At 44.7% G+C, this 23411-nt stretch overlaps 1 protein-coding gene across 1 annotated transcript in view; it reads right to left on the reverse strand.

Moving 5' to 3' along the window:
- The window catches only part of fndc3ba (fibronectin type III domain containing 3Ba), an 83167-nt gene that overhangs the window by 25084 nt on the left and 34672 nt on the right, over window positions 1–23411 (reverse strand). The window contains exons 4-15 of the mRNA XM_079286071.1: window positions 21089–21165; window positions 17707–17938; window positions 17389–17560; window positions 17085–17215; window positions 6506–6564; window positions 4314–4465; window positions 4161–4220; window positions 3867–4005; window positions 3291–3344; window positions 2872–2996; window positions 1696–1870; window positions 1064–1150 (exon numbers count right to left, since the gene is read on the reverse strand). Of these exons, the coding sequence (XP_079142197.1) occupies window positions 1064–1150; window positions 1696–1870; window positions 2872–2996; window positions 3291–3344; window positions 3867–4005; window positions 4161–4220; window positions 4314–4465; window positions 6506–6564; window positions 17085–17215; window positions 17389–17560; window positions 17707–17938; window positions 21089–21165 (1463 nt within the window). The remainder of the gene's footprint in view (window positions 1–1063; window positions 1151–1695; window positions 1871–2871; window positions 2997–3290; window positions 3345–3866; window positions 4006–4160; window positions 4221–4313; window positions 4466–6505; window positions 6565–17084; window positions 17216–17388; window positions 17561–17706; window positions 17939–21088; window positions 21166–23411) is intronic.

Below are 23411 nucleotides of genomic sequence, written 5' to 3' on the forward strand. Positions count from 1 at the left end.
GAGGATGGCACCCAGAGGAAGGACGACAGGGTAAGGGAGAGAAATGGAGGAGAGTGTCGGATAAAAGAGGAAATAAGAAAAGATGGAGTGTGATGAATAGGGGCCATTCATCTTTGCTGCTTCACCTGTGCTTCACCTGGTTTCTCTGCCTTCATTCATCTTCGAAGTTAATCCCTCCATTACCCCGTTCTATGGAAAATCTATTTGCTTTGTTCCCAGATGTTCACTCCGGATGAACATCACAATGAACACTGGGCTGTCTCTTTGTGTGTCTGCATGTATGTTTGTATCTGCCGCCTCACAGTGTGAGTGATGACAGGTACATGAGTGCGTGTTTGTGTGTGTGTGTGTGTGTGTGCGTGTGTGAAAGTCCATGTGAGGTGTTCTTTGAGATGATTACACCATAATACACAGTTGATAACAAGACACACACACACACACACACACACACATTAATAACAACGCTTACGGAGATCTACTGTCAGTACATTTTGTTCCACAATGTCCTCACATTATGAACAGCTATCACAGCTCTCGGTAGGACGGTGTCCTCTACTTGCTAAATGGCTGGTGAATTACCTTTTTTCATTATCGGCTATATTGTTGTCAAATGCGGTAAAATGGCGTATTCCTTCCCAGATGAATGGATGTTGTCTTACCACCGAAAGTCACATGGATAGGTTTGTATCCTTTGAAACATTTAACGGAAAGAAAACATCCCTGACTGGAAATGGATCAAGAAAAAATGAAATAAAAAGGCAGCTGTACTCGAAAGCAGGCACGGCACCAGGAGTTCAATTTTGGACAGGCCAGACTCATTTTGTCTGGGCCTTTTAATGAACAGAAGTTAATACTGCATGTCCTCCTTTGATGGTTTCCAACTGGTGCGCTCGCTGAAACAGATATGACTGATATTGTGCTGTGGAAGGCAACTTTGTTGCATGTCATACCTCTCTCCCCTGTTTCCAGTCTGCCTCTTCACAGTCATCTTTCCAATAAAAGCGAAAAAAAGCCCAAATAACAATAATAGAAACAAATATTAACACATCATGTTGTCACTTACCCTGAATTTATACTGTGTACTCCTCTTCAGGCCTTGTACAGTACAGGTCAAGTTTTCTCCAGTGTACTTTGGATGAAAGTCTATTCCCTGTGTGTAATACAGATACAGATACACAGTCAGTAGTCTGTGTGTGTGTGTGTGTGTGTGTGTGGTTGGCAGCATGCGTTAGTTTAAGTGTACATTTTGAGCATATGGATGCAATAAATGCTGACTTTTGCATTATATATACACGTGCTTGTGAGGGGGTGAAGGAGTGTGTGGGAGCATTTGGTGCAATTCCCTTCTTCTTTACGTGCTCAATCATAAGCATACAGTACGGTGTGTGTTTCTGTGTCTATGCTTTTACATTATAGGAATTACTGCTCTGTCCATCTGCTGTTCTTTTCCCCAAAATATTTTTGCAATGTATTATGCAAGCAATTTTTCATATTTTCTCATCATCATCTTTTATTTGTTTTGTAAGTGCATCGCTTCCTGGTGGAAATTGTAAAAGTCTATTCTTGTGAGATTCACATCACTGACATCACAGAGCTCAATCTAATGTATTTTGATGGAAAACAACCTGTGCCAGTCACCTAAATCTAATAAATGTTTTCATTTAATATGGGTGTTCACATGTGCGAGGTACTCACGCTGTTGTCCTCCTGGATCTCGAGTGTGTATTTGAGCTGCTCCTCGCTCGGACTGCCATCAGGACGCCCCCACTCCAAGGCCACCCAGGAAACGCCCGCCCTGACCAGCCGCGGTGCCAGCGGCAGAGCAGGCAGGGTGCCCATGGTGTAAAACACCACCTCCGTGCTGAAGCCACTGCACAAAACACATGTGCATTATATTCACGTTTTCATGTTTTCACTCAAAATGCTGAATCAAATGATTAACTTTGTGGATTATTACTTCTGAGGGAAAGGGGACTGCAGTACAAGAGGGAAGGGAGGCGGAATGAGGAGCATTTTTGAAGAGTGAAAGGAGAAGAAAAGGACACTGACATCAGGGCTCATTTGAAGGGAGTGCAGGGATACGTGCAGGGATGCAGGCGAGGATGGGGGCGTGGGGAGCGCCCAGTGCAAATAGGAAGAGGGGGAAGGTTAAAGAGGAGCTGTGACGGGGGGTAAAAAGGATGTCAGGAGTCAGATGGAAAACACAGAAAGAGGGGGAAGCTAATTTGAGAGGCGCAGGAGGGAAAGCTTTTCAATGTATGACCAGCATCAGGGGTTAGAGAGGTAGAAAAATAGCTAGCAATCAAAAGCCAGCATGTGCCCAGTTTGTTTGTGCGAGAATCTGTCCATGGCTTCAAAGGGAAATCAAGCCGAAGGGCGAAGGATACATTAAGGCCGCTTTGATTTTGATATCTCCTCCCTCGCTCTCGCTCGCCCCCATCGACTCCTCCCTGTCGCCCTAACGACTGCAGGCGGGATGCTCGCCGCCATAATGACAAACGGGAGACGAGAGGAGAGAGGAAATGGAGGGAAAATGAGAAGAGGAAGAGGACTCCTGCCACATGCAGAATAAGAGCAACGGGTAGACAGGTGCATGTTTGTGTGTCGCTGTCTTTATCACGCTAAATGATGCATTTGTTCCCATACTGTAGGTATAGTGTCCCTGTTTACTAAAACTATGGTTGGTGACCTGTCAGCTCCTCATGTGGAAAGCTGTCACACATTCATAAATCCATCCATGTTAATGAACAAGGAATAAAAAAAAGAGTTATCTGCCTCCTGTGCTATTCATGACGACATGTGCATGAATACACTTTTCACTCGAGTGTATGTGTGTGTAGCGCATGTGTATTCAGTAATAGGCAACAGTACCTTGTGCCAATGTCGTTGTGCGCAGCCACTCTGAAGGTGTAGCCACAGGCGGGGAACAGTCTTGTCAGCTTACAGTGTTTCTGGCTCCCAAAGTAACATTCTCTGAAAACACTGTTCTTCTTTCCCTGCAGAGGAGACAAGCGAACAGGGGGGTACGAATAATTGCAAAGAGAGATTTGAGGCAATTAATTAAGTTGTTGAAGAAAAAAGAAAATCATAAAAGAGGAAGAAAGTAAGAAGGGGATGAGGAGAAGGAGAGTGCGGGCCGACATGGATTGGAAAGGCATAATTCTCACGTTTATTACATCTTCCCCGAGGAGGTGAACATCCATTTTGTTATGTCTGTGATACACTTTTTTTTTTAAAATAAGGGGCAGGCATGACAGATGATGGACATGAAGAGCGAGAGACAGACTCACCTCATCCCATTCGAGCAGGTAGTTTGTGATTTTGGAACCGTTGTCGCCTGGCGGCTGTGGACGACAGAGAGATGGACGGAGCAAGGGACAAAGAAGACAAAAAAAGAGGTGGAGAGATTAGCCGAGGACAAAAGAATCTGACACTGGCCTCATATCCTGTCTGGGGGACTGATGTCACTCTTTATCAGTGACAGTGTGAGTGGATGAAAAATGACTTGTGCAGAAAGGGTCAGAGAGGACAGAGAGATACGGCCTGACGGCGTTGCGCAACAACGCAAGAATGTCTCTCTATCAGGTGGTGATAAAGTCAAGCTTAGAGATAAACCAGGTGAAGAGGAACACACCGTTTACGTTCATCAAAGTTGTTTTTTGCCGAGTGTGTCACTGCGTAAATAAAACTCAGTAGACTCAGACACACAAGAAAAAACATAAAGAGCCCAGAGTCTTGATTCGTGGCGTTGATTTCTAATAGCTTCATCGCAAATCTGTCACTGTGATGTTTGTGATGTTTACTGTGGTGAAATGTGTCACTGTGCGTCTTTGAGATGAGACAGGAGTGTCTGTTTGTGCCAGTACCTTCCACTGTAGGGTGAGGGTGCTCTTGGTGCGGTGGGAGAGTTTCGGGGTTAACGGGACGTCGGGGGCGCTGCAGTGTGTGGCGAACGAGCCGGCCTCTGAACACGAGCCTCGAACAGAGTTGTACATTGCAGACACCCTTAAACGAGCACACGAGACACCTTCATTTAGATCAAAATCCACAAAGCTATGACACAGAACATAGGAGTGTGACAAAAACATCGATATGGAAATGGTATAAAACACCACATCCAAAAAGAACGAGTCAAAAACACCCAGTGGCAATGTCCTTACCGTACGTGGTAGTCTGACGCTGGCCGTAAGTCTTTCAGATGGTACTCCGATTCTTCGCCGCTGAAACACACGCAAACAAAGCACAGAAGTCACACCAGTGTACTTTGGATGTGTTCCTAGTATTTGTAGCTGATGCCTGGTGTAATCTGTTACCTGTATATGAGGCGATACTTTCCATCTCGTCCCTTATCTGAGAGAGAGACCTCGTAGGCGCAGGACACAGGCATCCCGTTACTAATCCTGTTCACCAGCCCTGCCGGGGGGGCCCAGGACAGCCGTGCGGCCCGCGCCTGCACATTGGACACCTATGAGATACACACAACAATACACACTCTATGTTACACACACAATTACACCACGTATATGTGCCCATGCACAACATGTGGAAATGATGTGGCTTTTGGTTAGTAGTTGTACGCAGGTCAATTCATTCAAAAAAAAGATTCTTTCTATTCTACTCTTTTCTATTGGAGGCAGCAGTAATACCCTCATGAGTATCTGGGTATGTCTCTGTCTGTGTAAGTGTAAAAAGTGATGTGTCATTGAAAACAGTACCCCGGACTCCACTTCTCTTTCCTGCTCATGCACATCCATTGTGCCACACGAACACAAAAATGAGGCCTGCGTGCTTGTGTGTTCAACTGTGTGCCTGCAGGCGTCTACGTGTTTATGGGAATTTGAGTTGCGGCACACTGTGGGTGAGCCGATGTAGTGTGATTTAGCACAGTCGCCATGCTATTCCAGACAGCACATCCACTGATTATGGCGATGAATGTGCCTTGAGGGCAAACCACAACCGTGCCTAGACCGTCTATGAGGATGACAGACAGGAAGAGACGCAGAGACAGACAAGTCATTTTGATCATAATGATGAGGCTTTATGAGGACAAATCACTGTGTCCACATGCCTGAGAACACCTTTGTCTATGAACACTCTGCTCACAAGAACACTGTGGATACATAAATGAGGTTTTGGAAATGATGATTCACAATTCTTGAGAAACCTATTTTATTGACTGTTTTTTACCTTCATTGGCTGCTGACTCCTCACTCCTCTTAACCGGCCCATAGAGGCTGCAAGTGACCGCAAACTGCTTAAGAAGCAAAAAGGCATTTCCGGCAATTGGCCAGGCCAAAAACAAGTCTTAGGTGGTCTGTTGCAGGCCACATTTCGGCCATTGCCGCGGCTCGAAAACTCCCATTCATGTAAATGTTTGGTCTCATTTTGAACCAGAGCATCTGCAGATTAATCTCCTTTTCCCTGCGTACTTCTCGTTTAGCCTCTCATATTTCAATTTGGCTCAAGTAGACGCACCGACCTGCTATGAAAGCAAACAACCCAATCAGAGGAACATTTATAAATGAAGAACTTTCTCATACGAGCCTCTGTGACACCTGCACCCGCGTCTGGATGAAACGCAGCTGAATCCATCACGAGGCACTTTAGCTGTTGCAGTGAGGACGGCACAACGTACTATCTGTGTCGATACAGAATAGATCCAGACCAAACTATTGTCTCCTTTATAAATGCACTACTGTAATGGGGTGTCAAAAGTGACTGAACATCACATCCGCAGTTTATGACACAAAATAGCAATCGATGACACAAGAAGATCTCAAAATTGTCCTCTTTCCTTCCCCTCCCTCTGCTTCTTCCTCTGAGTATCGACTATTATATAAACTAGCTGCAGAAGTAAAGAGGTGATTTGAGGTTGTGAGAGCAAATGAATCACAACTGCACACTTCTAATCTCCCAAAGGGCTTCAAACGCAAAACGAACCTCTTTCTCTCTCTCTCTCTCTCTCATCACTCCATTCCCACCGTCCGTTTCAACCCGCCTTATAAACTTGCAGATATCAAATGGTCCAATTGCACAGCCTGCTGACCAAACTCCTTTAACCTGGAGCGAGCAATTCCTCTCAACCAAACTGTGTCTGCACGGCTCCAGCTCATTCATTCACATTCCCCTTGGGCAAGAAAAAGGAGAAAAAAAGAAGCTGTTAAAGTGTTTTTCAGCTGATAAAAGGACGAGTGGAAAGTGCGTGGCATGGATGAGCAGATGCTGCCCTCATGTGGCCAGGCTAAGCAGAGCTTCAATGACGGGTTACCCTCCCCGTCACTGCCGTTAGAGCCACAAATTACTTTAAAACGAGAGACACGCTTCATACATACGTCACCACGGCGATTATTTTCAGTGTAAACATTTATGTTAATCACAGAGACGGGATGAATATCTGGAAAATGCATCAACCCTCACGCCAGCTATAACTGCATGGACAAGAGGTGATTGATGGAAGTGGTTGTAAGTGTGTTGTGTTTGTGTGTATGTGCGTGAGAATACCAACCTGTGGTTTGTCGATTGCACACAGCATGTCTTGAACACGCTTCCCATCTGAATCATGATCTGAGGAGACACAGACGGAGACAAAAGGAGTAATTATCAAAGAATCAACAGCAACAGGCTTTTAGCGTGATATTCAAGAGAAAAGAGAAAACTGGCACCGATCATGGGAACATTGGTGCCACATGTGGGTCATAATCGCAGTCCGTGTGCGTAATTCATGTATTTCGCAACTTCATTTCAATTTAAAAAAAAAAAAAACGTTCCAGTGTGCAAATTTCAAAACAGATGCACATTAGCAATGGTGGCAGTGCTGCTGAAAACGGGGCTGGTGATTGACATAGAGACCGTTTTCAATTCCCACAAGCCATGTCATTGTGAAGTATTGGAAACTATGGCTCATTATTGTCCGACGTCAGCCAAGGTTTGCATCTAGATGGTAAAATTGCGGGGTCAAAACTTCAGCTAAGATACCTAATCATCCCTGATACTGTCTGTGGAAATGTTCGTCATCTGTGGAAAAGAACACAGAAATAGTCCAAAATCAAGTGAAAACAGAACTAAATTCTAAATAAGTGAGTTGCCTAATGGTGTGTGACGCAACATGTGTTTTCTTCGGCAACCGCCTGTTTCATCCCATCAAGTCATCATGAACAGCCCTTTGGAAAAAAACTATAAATTATCTGTCGTTCCACAGAAAAGCATGAGTCACACAACAAATAAAAAAACGGGGGATCACCAAAAACACGACTCATAATTTCACAGTGACAGTTCTGTTCGGTACACGGAGACTGTTGATTATCTTTAGTTACAAGAAATCATTACATTAATCATTATTACGGATAATTTCACAGATGCAGTACAATAGACTGGACCAGATATAGCCACGAAGTCACATATTTCTTCCTGTGCAACTGAAAAGGTTTTAGAGGAGTAAATGTTAACTTGTGTATACATGCTAAGAACAAGCGTAATAACTATACATACTTTTTTTTTATGCAAATGTTGTTATAAATGTTATTATTATGCAATATATTTCAAATGTTAACACGGTTGTGCTGAAACAATAGATAATTTGACAATTAGAAAATGGATTCAATCAATTCTTTATTTCAGTAATTTATCAAGCAGAAATGTCTACATCTACTCTTCCCGTTTCTCAAATCTGAGGTTTTGTCGTTTTTCTTCCCAAAGCATGATTTTGGGTGGACTATTCCACTGTGACGGCAAACACACACACATATGCACACACACTCAAGTACAGGTCTGGTCCAGTGATACGATGAGTCTAAAGGTGATTTATTGGACAATCGGGGTAGTTAGAAGGGTGAGTGAGTCTGTGCGTGTACACGTGTGTGTGTGTGTGTGTGTGTGTGTGTGTGTGTGTGTGTGTGTGTGTGTAATGGAAGTCTTTCCCTCCTGTGTGATCCCCGCAGTTGACGTTTTTCCGACCAGAAGAGGCCTGCTTTCTCCATCTGAGTCTGACCACTGTAAATCACACAGGACGTGTGTGTGTGTGTGTGTGTGTGTGTGTGTGTGTGTGTGTGTGTGTGTGTGTGTGCGCGCGCATGTGTGTGTGTGTGTTTGAGGGTCAGCAATACAAGACCTGTATGAAACCAAGTCTGTTGGATGAGTGTGTTACTGGTACATGACTGCATCACATGGGCATTAACACACAACTGCACACAGACACACACAGTATACTTGTATAAAACAGCTTGTGCTTCATAGATCACTGTATACTGCGAGTAAGTGATGAATGAGAGATTGTGTGTGTGTGTGTGTGTGTGTGTGTGTGTGTGTGTGTGTGTGTGTGAGAGAGAGAGTGTCTAAGTCCCTCTGACAGGTTCTGTGGGGGAGAGGGCCTCACTGTGCCTGGGGGTACACTATGAGTCATGGCAACAGTGATGTCATGGAAGCACAACCTTAACTTGACCTCCTCGTGTGTGTGTGTGTGTGTGTGTGTGACAGAATAAAAAAGCAAGCGCAAGAGAGACAGCGAGTGTGTGTGTGTGTCTCCCAGTATCAGGTTACAGGAGATTGGTAATGAGCGATAACAAGGGGGGGGTTAAGCTACTGTGTATGTACGTGTGTGCGTGTGTGTGTGTGTGTGTGTGTGTGTGTGTGTGTGTGTGGGCCGAGACTGGCAGCGTGAATAGAGTTCAACAGGTAAAGTACACACTCTGCATCACTGATAGACACTTTGGCTTATTAGCACGCCTTTTTTTCTTCATCTATACGCACACTCGTCCCCTTTCATCCATTTGGACAAAACATAACTTTTCTCTTTTGTGGAATAATGACACAATGAGACAGACAGCTCCAGGCACGAACAGCTCTGACCCGGCTTATTCCACCCATTCATCACAGCTGGGAGTAAAAGGAGAGTACTGGCTGTTCAATGCTGCAGTCCTGCAGCTACTTGTCTGGTGCAGGTACCAGCGTTAAGGCAAGAAGAGGCAGAATTCTATTACAGCATAATTTCAGCTGCCACGTTCAGCAAACAACAGATGTTAATGATCAAACAATATGCACGGCTGACGAACAGCACAAGGCTCAAGGCTTTATCCGGAACCGGAGACATCAATTTAGCATGGTATATATTTTTATACATATATTATTATCTGGATTATTTACAGTATAACCGGTTAGATATTCCGTACTGGTCTTTGGTGACTGGTTCGGTAAACGTCTGTGAAGATGTCAGCGTCTTTTGTCACTTTTTTCCATTTATTTGTTTGTTGGGAACTGTGATGAGAGTAAATTTAGGGAAATGAGAGATTCTCAACGTCATTCATTCAACACATTTGGTTTATCCTCCAGCCCAAAAGAACTCCATTCACTGATGAAGACTATTAGATCAAGCAAATGTATAACGTCCCTTTAAAAAAGTTTTTATTTCGCATTTTTGCTTTTCTGTAATTTTGTAGCTCGCTGCATCTCGACGGCTAAATCAGGAGCAAAGGTAGGACCACGTCCAAGTTAAAGTATTAACTTGAATAATCCTAGATTTTATGGCTGCATTACGTCGCTTCTTACGGCACAAACAATTCACAATGCACTGAATGAGACGGACTAATACTTTAGCTCTATGAAAAGAAAGTTGCCGAACACACAAACTTTGTGACAGAAGTGATTTCTGTAATATTTCAGGAGACCAGTAATAAAGTTTGACAAACACTCCTGCTTTCCCTCACCGCTGAGTGTTGTGACTTGCTGTGGTTGCTGAGTCCAGCTGCTTAAGTGTTTAATATAGAGAACAACCACAAAGAGCTGATGCTGACGGCTCAAACAGAAACTCCACACACACTCCTCTATCCTCACCTCCTCTTTTCTTCTGTTTATGTGCTGCCCACGCACCCTCACTTCCTCTCCTCGTCTGACCTCACATCCTGTCTGCCTGCGTTTGGTTACTGAGGACAGCCAGACGGAGCGAGGGAGCGCAACGGACAGCAGGAAAAGAAGAGGAACGGGGAATTGAGGAGGGGGGCGCAGCAGGCCGAGACAAAAACAGACAGGCGAGGGATTTAGAGGAAGAAAGAGAGACACTGAAGGACAGACTGCACACACACACACACAGACAGACAGACAGGCAAGAGGAGTCTGGGTAAGAGATTAGGTGCAAAAACGCAAGGAAATTGAGGGACAAAGAGTGAGCCAGGGATCAACAGAGAGGAGGAGAAAGGGCGGGATGAAAGGAAAGAGGGCGGAGAGGGTTTAGGAGGATGTGAGGCAAGGATTCCACAAAAGTAGCGCACCACTGATCTCAATGTACGCATGGTAGTCACTACTACTGTAATAGAGCTGTGAAGTGGGAACCACTATTCTGAAAAAAATTGTCCAACTGTAAATTGACTAATTACTACTTATGTACTCATACTAATGGCCATCCGTTTTAATCATACATATATAAATGGTGCTGATGCTAATGAAAATAAAGAACACTTCTTGACGTGAGCTCCATTCTGTCTCTATCAGTCCCATTCCTTCCTTCGCTCTCTAGTTCCTCCGGACCTTGCCGCCTCAGTCCTCCGCAAATACATGGACATGTTTACAACAATGGTTTTAATGTCATACACCTACACACTTAATGAGTGGCATCACTTGAAAACAGAGCTGGAGCAAAACTGAGCCACTCTGACGGTGAAGAGGTTGCATTCCCGCTGCATGACGGCCTGCGGTTCTTAGATGCAGTCTGGCTGGGACAGAAAAAGACCTTTAAGGCCCGGGGAAAGAAATGTGAAAAATGTGGCGCTCGTTCAGCCCCCACTCAACACACATACTGAGCCACAGGGTGTGTGTGCGCGTCACTGTAAAGGAACAAAGTGAGATATGATACCCATCTTTAGAAGCCTCTAATCAGGGAGAGCAAAGCAATGGACACTCAGCTGGAAGGGAAGGTCAGAAAGAGAGATGTAGAGATGAGAGGAAGGACAGACAGCAGAGGACAGAGAGGAAGGAGTGGAGAAAGAGGGAGAAGAGGAAAACTGAGGTAGACAGGGGCAGAGACCTTGGATTCCACACTATTATCATCTGCTGCTGCATAGTGAGCATTCCATCTGTTCAACAGCTGGGCTACATATACACACACACGCACACACGGCAGCGAAGTCGTTGGGACATGCCTGAGATTGTGGTTGTCATGGTGAAGGTTGGGTTCTCATGGCCAGAGCACTGATCGTTTATAAAGGGGATTAGAGAGGGAGAGACGGACGACAGACCGGCACTGGAAAAACTGAGAAGAAGCTTAAGAATGTGAAGGAGAACACATAAAGTCAGAGGAAATATATCGAAATCCATATTCAAATATCAAACTCCACAACAGAAAGGAAGAGATGCAAATAAGAACCGTCATTATTATTGTCTTTAGATAGTATTTATTGGACTTCATGGAAATAAAAATTCCAGACCAAGGATTTTAAGAATCATGGTATACACAGCTTTGATTTCTGCAGGAGAAATTCGACTTTTGGCCACGTACAACGGTTTCTATGCATGTGCATGAGAAGGACTGTAGAGGGCATTTCTATAGCAGCAATGCATAAGAAACATCACTATTCGTGCTCCCTTGTGTCAAAAATAATGAAATCCAAAGCCAAACGGAAACTAAAATAAATAAGTCTCAATATAAACACGTGAAACGGCATCCTCCGATGTCTTTGCCTTAACGCGATTTCTCTCAACAGCCGGGCTTCATGTGTGCATGTAAACATAGACAGAGAGACCTTGTCCACTGCAGCGCTCCCACCGAGGAGAGAGATGAGCGTCTCAACTGCCAAGCGACGCAAAAACTCTCCCCACTTTTCCGAGAAAGACCATGAATTCATGTGCATGTACGCACACGTGTTTATGGAAGTGTGTACGTGCTGCGTACAGCGTAGCGACCTGGCCAGGCAGGGAGGGATTATGGGGGACGAGTTTTCTCAGAACCCTGACCCCATTCGACCCTGCTCTGCCCAAAAGACTCTTGAGAGAGAGACTGCAGACTGGCAGGCAGAGTGGAAGACAATTACACAGTCAGATAGACGGCAAAGGGAGAGTGACAGGGGCAGAGAAATGGAGGCGAACGGAGATTTTTTTTTAACTGCAGTTTTTCAGTCCGACTTTGACGAACATGCAGAAAGTGAACCTTCAACAAATCTATTGCAGCTTCGGGCACCTGCCTTCAACTCAAAGACCTTTAGCTGTGTAAAGTCGTGCAGCTCCTGACACCATACAAAGCCCAGCCAGGTCATAGGTCAGGTGTCGGTTGCTGTAGGTAATACACAGACTATGGTTAAGTACCCCATACAACCCCACTTCAAGTAATCCGCACAATCCCTTTACGTCGAACTTTTACCCTGCTGAAGCAGTCGAAAGGACTTTAAATATTACGTAACCTCGTTCTGGTTAACGCAGAACGGTCAGGTGCAGTAGTTGGATGGCGAGTTTACCACTTGTATCACAAGGTTCATTCAGCTGGATGGGGTAACGTCTGGTGTACTCATTGTGATTAGCGAGAACAACCTCCCCTTCTAATCCCACTAGTCCTGTTACATGATATCAGCGGGAAAGACATTCCTCTGCTGTTAAAGCCATCCCTTGTTCTCGCTCTGTTTTCTGTACATCCCCCCCCCCCCCGTCTTTGGACTCTTTCATTCCCCAATTTCTGTCCATCGTTTCTCTTCTTTCCCTTTTCCTTGTCTTATCGCTTTCTTTCATTCCCTCTTCTAGTCTTCCACCCCACACTGCCCCCTCCATCTTGCCCTACAAACATGGCCGTATTTGGGTTTGTGAGAAGGGGTTGTAGTTTGTATGGGGGGGGGAGGGGGGGTTGAGATTATCACCATGGCGATCCACATCAAAACAGTCCAGTAAGCGAAGGGTGGGAGTGTGACACACTCACTTCACACAGTTCCAGTCCTGTTACTACAGTAACAGCAGGAGGAGCTGGAAGAGGAGCTTGACGTTAATATAAGGGCTGAGTCACGACCCGGTCAAAGACCACTCGAGCTAAAGACGATGACATCACCAAAGCATTACGACACATTGTGCTTTTATAACCCTTTTTTTTTTTCCCCACCACCAGCATTGTCCTAAAACCGTCAGATCGTTGGCACTGCAACTTAGTTAATGGTAAAAACAAATGAAACAAAAAGAAAACAGCACATTACACGAGCAAAACCCACTAAACTGACACAAGAGGTGAACTGGTGTTGTCTGCATAATACAGTTATGGATTTGCACTCTTACAATTTCTTGTTAATGTTCACCTGATGTTTTATTAATTCTAACTTCAATGGAATATGTTTAAGCACATTATTCCACTACAAAATTAGAAACAGCACATTATTCCGTTACTAATTGAATGTTCAGTTCATAAACAAATGACTACAGCCTTGCTCAGATCAAAACGATCAACAGATGGATATTGCTGCGTGACGAATGTCACCGAGTCAGTACACTTACCTCATGGCGCCTCATGGAAGAATTGACGGAATATTAAATTCCAGCAGGGGTTTCCTTTCAAAACATCCGTCTTGGCACATTTTCATTATGTTTGCAATGAACAAACATCTTTCGAAATTCTTTGGTTTGGCTTATTGAAATGTTTTCCCTTATTTTTGTTGCTAAGACGATTGTGCAACTGAAAAAGAACTTTAAGGAATTCCTAAGAGACTCAAAGTGCATTTCAGGAAAAAGAAAGGAAAGATTTTAAACTTAATTTAAAAATGTCCCTCTACATAAAAGACATTTGTTTCCACAGTTCTCATACCCCAACCACTGTAATATCTGTGACCCTTCCTCTCATTTTACTCATATCCCATTCAAAAGAAGTCAACGCCGTGGACACAGCAATTCACTGCGCACATCTGGTTTCCCCCTGAATTCACAGCACTTGGCAATGACGTAGAACCAAAGATGGAGGCGCTGAGGGTGCTGGGCCATCTTTTACTGCTGAAATCCCAGTTTCTCCTAGTGAGAGACAGGATCTGCGGTGGTGATGATGCAGAGCCAAGATGGAGGAACAGAGGGGACGGGGCCCACATCTGTTTCTGCTCAGCGAGCAGCTCAGTTCTGAGGAAAAGGGCCTGTAGAGCTGGCTTTACTGGGGAATGGACACTCTGCTCGCCAAGTCCAGCCTGCTGCCTTACTGGCACAGGGGCAATAGCCACACACACACACACACACACACACACATACTGGATGCACACACAGAGCAAGGGCATCAAGGGCAAAGCGTAGGCGGCTGTGTGTGTGTGTGTGTGTGTGTGTGTGTGTGTGTATGTGTGTGTGTGTGTGTGTGTGTGTGTGTGTGTGTGTGTGGTATTCCGGGTTGGACCATACTTGGATGAGTCGGGCCAAGCAGCAACTTTGTCGGAATGTTTGCTCTTTAACTCTTTGTCTCTCCATCTTTCCACCTCCCTGTTTCCTGTGATGTAGGAATTCAGTTAAATATGTTTTTCTCTATACAAACCTTCTATCCATCTCCCTCCTCTCGCGTCTGTCCTTCAAATCAGACATTCCTCTCCTCTCTCTGTCTGCACCCCTACCTCCCGCCAATCCTCTGGACCCTCGCTCTCTTGATTGTTTTACAGGAAGACCTGTACCTGTGTCTGTGCGTTGGTGTGTACATCTAGCTGACTCAGCCCGATCTCCAGCCCAGTAGTGAGACCCTGGCAGACCAGAACAGACAACCGATGACATGCTCCTTTGCTTCATGCGTGTGGTGTTTGTTGGAGTACTATAGTATTTGCTACATGATACTGTGATACTCACAGGCTGAGCTGTCGTCTTCGCTTTCCTTTTCCTGCTTTGGCACTCGTCTTCTATGTGTTCTATGCCAGCCTTTTGTCTGCGTGTGCGCTGTAAGAAGCTGTTCATACAAAGACACACATGCCTCTTCGGCATTTGTGTGTTTTGCATTTGCTCTATGAGTGTAAGTGTGAAGTTTTAAATGCATTCGAGCGTGTGAGCAATGATACTTATTTGACCAAATTCACACAAAAAAACCAACACATTTTCTCACTTACATCTGTTGGCACAGAGTCATACATCATACCCTTTTCCTTTCTTTACTAATTATTCTGCCTTCACCTCAGGGCAAAAAAAATCTAGCATTTGCATCGTCATTACCCGTGATATATTACAGATCTTGTGGTGAACAGTGGGGCTGCAAACAATAATTATTTTCATCATCAATTAATTTGTCAATCACGTTTTTGCTTGTTTTGTGAAGCAAACAGTCCAAAATCCAAAGATACTCAATTTACAATGACGTAAAAATGGAATGGAAAAGTATTAAGTACAAATAAACTGTCCTATTTTCACATTGACAAAACCATGATGACCTTATTTTATCGTGCTTTTATTGAATCCATTTGATCCTTTTCTTTGGTGTCATGGTTTGGAAACATCTCTTGAAAGAACAGGAACTCTCTGTATCAAATTGTGAAATGGTCTAGCAGGCTGATTGGGGAGTCACAGCTTGGCCTAGAGTCCTTGTACACCAGACAGGCTCCATTTTAAAGGACTCCTCCCACCCTTTGCACAGGGGATTTCAGCTTCTTCCTTCTAAACGGAGGTATATGGTCCCGCGGTGCAGAACAAAGCGGTACAAAAACAGCTTTGTTCCAGCAGCCATCACGCAGGTGAACAAATCATAGCATAGTGCACAGATGCTGTAGAAACGTGTGTGTACTTGTTTATTTTACTTGTTGATTGACTGGTTTTTAGCCTTGTGTACTTTCATCATGTTTGTCATGTTGTGTGTGCTGTTTGTAATGTCTGTCGAGATGGATGCCTCTCTCTCTATTTGCAAACCAAGTCTACCTACGGGTACAAATAAAAGTAACCTGAACCTGAATAAATACAGAGAATGTTTGCTTACAATTAATTAGTTGATACAATTGACAACACATTTGATTTCATTAAATCAACTTGTGGTCTCAGTGTCAGTGAATAGATTGAAAAGGAAACTACTTTCTATTGAAAAGAAAGTCCAAACAATATTCTATATACACGACAATTCTGTCAGCCCAAGAATTACACGACAACATGGTTATATTCCCAAATGTTCAGCCGTTCTTGACATGTAGAACATAGGATCATTTTAGTGAGGCTCAAATTTTACACCATTATCATGGATTTTGGGAAACGGATACATTCCCACACCTGACCCAGATGTTATATCCCTCTGATCTGACACCGTGCCGTGAGAGACGAACGCTAACTTTTATGGGGAGGGTAAATCTAAAGAAGAGTTTGACAGATACAATGAGGGAGTAGATGAAGTTATGTCTCTCGTTACACTTTTCTGTCGTCCCCTCTGCGGACAATCCTGTGTGTGTGTGTGTGTGTGCATAAATGAGATACTTTTCAATAACTCAGACATTCACCTGACGTGTCAAAAGACATGTCATTAAAGAGGAACAGCACCACGATAAGTGTGTGTGCGAGAAGGCTGAGCTGTGGTGTCTGAATCTGAGAGCTCAAAGGTTTCGTTCATCTCAAGCAGGTATGTGACTCCCCCTCCCCCTCCCTCTCCCGTCTCCTCTCTCTCTCTCTCACCCACCCACCACCCCTCTGTGGCTGAGCCCTCACCAACAAGGACGGTATTGTCGCGAGGGTAAAACGATAGCGCTCAGGGACGGGTTCAGCTATGTGGTGGTTACCCAGACAACCTCTCATACCCCCTACCCCCCCCCCCCCCCTTGCATACACCCATTCATTTTTTGGGTGACTTTCTGTGAGAAAAAAAAAAAAAAAGCACTGAGAGAACGAGAGGAACGAAAGGTGTGTTTTATCGGTTTCATCCTCAATGCAGAGGGGCACCGAGGTTGAAGAGGACAGAGAGAGAGAGAGAGGGGTCAGCGAGGATGGAAGTTGTTCTTATTCTGAAGATAAAAACTAAAGACATGACCAGAGACTCGAGTTTGTCTCCTTGCTGGTGGTTTTAGGTAGAATTTCAAAAAACCGAAACACACATTGCAAGACAATGTTGCTCTTTTACATTCAGAATCTGTCCGTGTCTGCTTTCCTACTGTGAGCCGTTGTTGCCGTTCACCGACAGTGTGTGCCAGTTCTCTCTCTGTGCGTCCTACCTTGTGTGTGCGTCTCTGGTTCGCTGTTTCGGGGACTGCTGCGGAGTCGTCTCTCTGGCTTCTTCCCTCCCGGACTGCAGAGTCCGGCCCCCGACCCCACTGACCCAAGCGATGGGGCGTGTGATTTGTTGCTGCATCACAAATAACGTTACAACAGTCATTTCATTAACCAGTAACCGTTTTTGACATTGGACTAAATTCTCAACTCTCAGATCAGAGCCAATTGCTGAATAAGTGAGTCTTCATCGAACAACAGTTCATCAATTATCGTGTAAAGAAAAAGAGCCAGAAGCAGTATGGTCACCTGTATCCGTTGTGTGCTGGCCCCAGGCTGCCCTTATAGAGAGTGGAGGGGGGGGAGTTAAGTCGGTTCTGTCGCTCTAGTTGCCTCTGTTCCTTTATCTTTTTGGGCTGCGGCTTACTGTACGTCTCCTCTCTGCCGATGTAGTTAGACATCCCATAAACTGGGATGATTTCTGAAAAAAAAGAGATTAAAGAAGAGAATATAAATCTGTACAAAGCATATTTTTAAAATCGGATTATTAATTGCATTTTTGATTCCACATATATGCCCTGATTGTTTTCGGGGCCGTAGCATGAAGTCCAGCCAGCATGTCAGTACCTGGATCGCCGTACATTGGGGGAAGGTGGTGCTGGTAGTACTGGTGGGGGGGCAGCTCCCCGGGGCTGACAGGGGGGTAGAAAGAGTGAGAGTTGGGGATGAAGTGAGGGTGAGTTAGGTAAGGGGGCAGGTGGTGTGTGGGGGAGAGGGCCGGAGAGTAGGAGGGAGGGTAGCACTCTGGAGACTGGGGTGTCACCACCACCCGGCGGACCCCCGTATTATCCTCTAGCACCTGCGTGAGACACAGACAAAGAAAAAGGGAGGTGAGAGCAAGCGGGATGAAAAAAAAACATGTTTCAATAAGTCACAGTTCACTTTGGGCTTTTTTTACCCACACGTCATACGAGATCAGTAAACTGCGCTGATGTTGAGTGGAGCTCGCTCAGAGTGGTTCAGGAATCACTTCGTGTTCGATTATCAAGTTAAAATTTAGCATTTGGTACATGACATCAGCATCTCAGTCAAGAGGATAGCAGATTATCAATTAGAGGGGGTAAACTCCTTCTCTAGTTTCTACATATGATTTATGCCGATTTTTTTTATGTACATTTGTACGAGTTCAACACTTTGGGAAATACGCTTCGACTCAGATGAGAAGATTGACACCATTCTGTTTATATGAAGCTACAGCCTGCAGGTATCAATCTTCTTGTCTAACTGTTGGCGAGAAAGCAAATAAGCAGATTTACCAACTTGTCAAACTAGACCTTCAACATTCTAATATTCTTTATATCTATATGTAAAGCTATATTAAAGATTCCTAAGGCCCTAAAGCACCTGCTCTTACAAAATGATGCTGTCAATCACTTGTGTAAGAGCAGCTGCTCTGTCTGTCGAATGGAATCTAATAAAAGGAATGAATCGCATAACTTAGTTAACAAGTGAGCGATTGTGCTGAAAGGATGCTTTGGCCCTTTAAGTGGTAAAACAAGTGCCACAATGTTGCGATCAGATGGTCTGCAGATTTCAATGACAACACGTTTCAAAGACCTAACTGAAATTAACATAGATCCCATACATGTATTCACTTTCCCATTCATGGGCTGGGACACACACACACACACACACACACTATTCAGACACTTTCATAGGCCTGCATTCCAAGCAGTGAGCAAACACACACTCCCTGCAGAGAGGGGAAGTCATCCGCTGGTCCCTAACAACAACAACAACAACAACAAACTCCAAATTACACGACCCCAAAAAAATAAACCACACACACACACACACTAAGAGGCAACAGACTCAGTGCCAGAATACAACAGACAGAAAGAAAGAAGAGAGAATATTAAAGGGGGTCAGGAGGGGAGGAAGAGGGTTACAGAACTAATCCGAGTGAGAAAAACTAAGAGAGAGGGAGAAATGGAGGAGGAGGAGGAGGAGGAAGAAAAGGAGGCCCCTCATCTGCCCCCCATCCCCTCCTCTGGTGCAGAGGAGAAAAACAGAGTGCTTACAGGAAAAACAAGGGCAAAGTCCCTGCATTAGTACATGTGGAACCGACCTATAAACCTACGCAACATTTACTGGCAAGGAGACACACACACACACACATATTCCAAATAATACTAACTAGGGGGGAGACAAACAAATATGGACGCACATGTGCACACACATCACAATGCATCCATTAGCACAAATCACTAAGGACACACACACACACACGCGCGCAAAATCCATCTGACAATGCACGACTTTCCACCACGCAGTGCTCTTTCCCCATCCATTCCTTCGTCCACCCCTCACTCCACAAAGAAACCTACCCACCCCAGTGCCTGTCTCCCCTATCGGTCTTGTTTATGTAATAGTGACAGTGTTTCCCGCTCACACTTGGCCCAGTCCCTACTAACACACACACACACACACACACACACACACCCACATGCGAACATGGACACACGCCCACGGTGAGCCAATGACCTGACTTCCATTGGCATAGGAACACAATCCCACCACATGCAGGCCAAAGATGTATTTGCAACACTACACTTGTGGGGGCAGACTATCGATTCGTGTTGATAGAATGGCCTTCAACCCCTCTAAAACAACTAATAAGGCAAACCCTACTTTTGCCCTATTCATAATGTCAAACTTGAATGTGAAAAGACCAGAGAAAGAATCCTCTCTCACACACACACACACACACACACACACACACACACACACACACACACACACACACACACACACACACACACACACACACAAAAGAGTCAGAAAGTACCCCCCCCCCCCCCCCCCCCCCTCAGAATTCATCACATTCCTGCTCAGTCCTCTAGAGGAGGCTGCCTGGGTTACTACTCTTCAACAGCCATGATAGGAGTAATGCTCTCTGTGTCGAAAAACGATATGTCCACCATGTCAATGACGACAACTTCATCCACTTCTGATAGTTGTAGAATAAAAGAATGAAACAAAACGTGAAAAGTCTGTCCTGCTGTACTCTGTATTTGCTTCATGTTGCACAACCACATTTTTATGCAACCATTTATATCTCCGGCAAATGATTATGTATACGGCAGTGTGTGTGTGTGTGTGCGCGTGCGTGTGCATCTGTCCGTCTGTCCACGGCTAAACTTGCATCCTGCTGGAACCAGCTGACGAACATTTTTTGTGCTTGTTCATAACTGTATTTTCCAGGAACTCTTGTGGTTTTAGTGATTCATAGTTTTTGAAAACATATTTCAACAGATATCACCGACTGTTTAAATACGTCATTGGCTGCTGTCTTCTCACTGCTCTTAACCCGGCCAGGTCAGGGGCAGCAAGTGATCAACAGCGGCTTCAGTTCAAACTCTTGTTTCTGCTTCGTGTAACAAGTTTTTGTGCGCCAAATTGACATGTATAACTATTGCGGTTTGTATTCATTCAATCAAACATTACAGCAGTAGTCGTTGCATAAACAACTGGTGGAGATCTGCTCTCTACTGAGTACACTTCTCTAGTTTTGCTGTAAATACAGAATTTTGATTACAAATTCCTTCCTGCATTTCAGGAATGTCCCAGAAACAGGCATCAGTGTGTTGAAACAAACCAGAAGGCTGCTAAACTGGCACCAGTCAACTGACAGCTGATGAAATAAATACGCAATATATTTGCCCCAGAGAGATGTTATATTAAGGTTTTTGTAGCTACTACTTATATGTTACTAAATAAAATAGGATTTTAAGAGTCAATGAAAGATAACAACATTAGATGGAATACAAAGGTTTTATTTCAGAAAGGAAACCACTGGAAAAGGAATTGCAGTCAGAAAGTTTGTTTTTGAGTCCCTCTGTGTCTGACTGAAACTCTCCAACAAAGCACAAACACAAGATGGACACAACACAAATCATGTAAATCATGTCTAGATGGAGGTTCAGACTGAGGAAAAACACAAACTAACCTGTGAGATGTATCCTGGGGGCACGTGGATGGGAGGGATTGACCCATTTGGGGACATCATGGGAACCTCAGCAGGACCTGCAAGGGAGGAGAAGACTTATTTAACCAAGCAGTGAAAGTCAATCCTCATTTGCATTTGTCAATTGTCACTCAACAGGACACATGCAGGGACACAAACACAGCCACACACTGAGGGGCAGGCCAGTGTGAAACGTGACACAGATGTGTCACATGGCCTTTATTCCAGTGAATAAACCTGTACCGAATGGAAATGGAAGCCAGATTATTCCTCTTATTTGAGGCAAACAGACTTAAAGCTCTTGGAAAATGACGACGTCTGGAGCAACATGTATGATGGATTGGTGTACAACACATGAGGGCACATTGAACGCTCTCTAAAAAAAAAAAAAAACTCAGCTCTGAAGCAAAAGTAAGGAAATCTAATAGAATTAACAGATTGGAAATGATGTTGACTTTCCACAATCCATCTCGCTTCCTCCTGCTCTATGAAGGAGGTCTGCGGCTGGTAAAGTCATTGGGAGCCCGTTGGGACAGCTGGAGGCAGAACTGGCCTCAGAATAAAATCACACACACACACACACAAACAGAGGCCCATTAATACCATACAAAGTATGATACGAATAGTTTCTGTCAAATGTCAGTTGAATATTCTAAAACCTGATTTTCTTTTAAGTGTCATTTCACCAAAATTACTATAAAAGGACTCACTGTGTAAGTGAGAAATTTTGGCAAACTGACTCTTTTTTGCTTTTCTCTCATTTTCTCTCTCCCTTTCACCCAGTCTCCTTCCAAATATGCCTTCCTTTAACACCTTGTCCCTTCTTGTGTCTCACTTATTCAGCTAGTGTTCCCTCTGTCCTTCTCTACACCGTCACTCTACTGCTCTTACTCACTTGATCATGCTTTTCTTTCCATCTTTTCACCTCCTTTACCCTCTGCCTTCGTCCCCATTTTTAAGAAATTCCTCCAGCATGATCTTCCCTCTTTCCCACCCTGCACCCATTACTCACATCCCTCCTTTCGATACAAATATTACTCACTTCATCCTTTCCTACTTCACCCTCACTTATTTCGCTATGTCACTCTCTCCCCCTTTTTTTCTCCCCTCTTTTTCGTCACCCTCTTTAAATCATGCCCTCTTTCGTTCCATCCCTCACCCACCTACCTGACCTCTCACCAGCCAAACAAACGGTAAACACACACACACACACACACAACCTGAGCAAAGTCTGCAGTGTGGACAGGTTTGCGTGTGTGTGTAGTGAGTAGGTCACAGGTATGAAGAGACAGACCTCTTTCAGTCCCGTCTGCTCCCCCACCATGGAGACTATGAAAGTCCTCATTGAGTAGAAGGTCATAGCATGGGGAGAACACACAAACACACACACAAACCCACGGAGCCCCTCTAAACCGCTTTCCATCACTGCTCACACACCGTCCCAAATACACACTCTCTCGGTGAGTCTCAGTCGTCCTCTCTCAGACACACACACACACACACACACACAGACGTGTGTTTGGACAGTCTCTGTTGCCTCTATGCTCTTCACTCAGCAAACAGCAGCATTCCTCCACACACACACACACACCCCTGGCCCCCAGGACTGGACCCAACAGGCCCAACTACCCCCCCAACCCCTCCCCAATATACAAGACACTCTTTGTCCTGCTACCCTTCACACACACACACACACACACACACACACACACACACACACACACACACACACACACACACACACACACACACACACACACACACACACACACACACACACACACACAGCTGCAAGTCATATAGTATTGGACTGTTTGCCATTTAGAAAAGCTCAGGATAATCAAGCAGATGAACGTGTGCACTCAAATGGTTGTTATTGTGCCCGTGTGTGTGCACGTGCACATGAAAGTGAATGTGGTCCGTGATCCACACTGTGGTAGCGTCACTCTCTGGTCTAGGCTCCAGCTTTGCCCTTTAAGCACCACAAACAGAGTCACGACTTCCTCTGCCTAGTCCTGCTGGAACGGCAGACAACACAGTCAACAAACTCCACTCCCCCTCTCATCTTCCATCTGTCGCTTCTTCCGCTTCCGACTACCGGGGAGGTCAGGTCGGGGATCAGTTATGAGGTCATATCCTGCATGCGGGATGACATCGCAGTATTAACTGAGCCACTGAAGGGCATAAGCATGTCTAATTTGGTCCCTTTGAGGGGCATCCGGCTCAATGAGGAGTCACTCATTTTCACTATACTCCCATTTAATATTGAAAACTTGGTATAGTTTCCAAAAACAAACAGTGTTTC

Source organism: Melanostigma gelatinosum (assembly GCF_949748355.1).
Source record: "Melanostigma gelatinosum genome assembly, chromosome: 16".
In the NCBI taxonomy this organism is placed as follows: Eukaryota; Metazoa; Chordata; class Actinopteri; order Perciformes; family Zoarcidae; genus Melanostigma; species Melanostigma gelatinosum.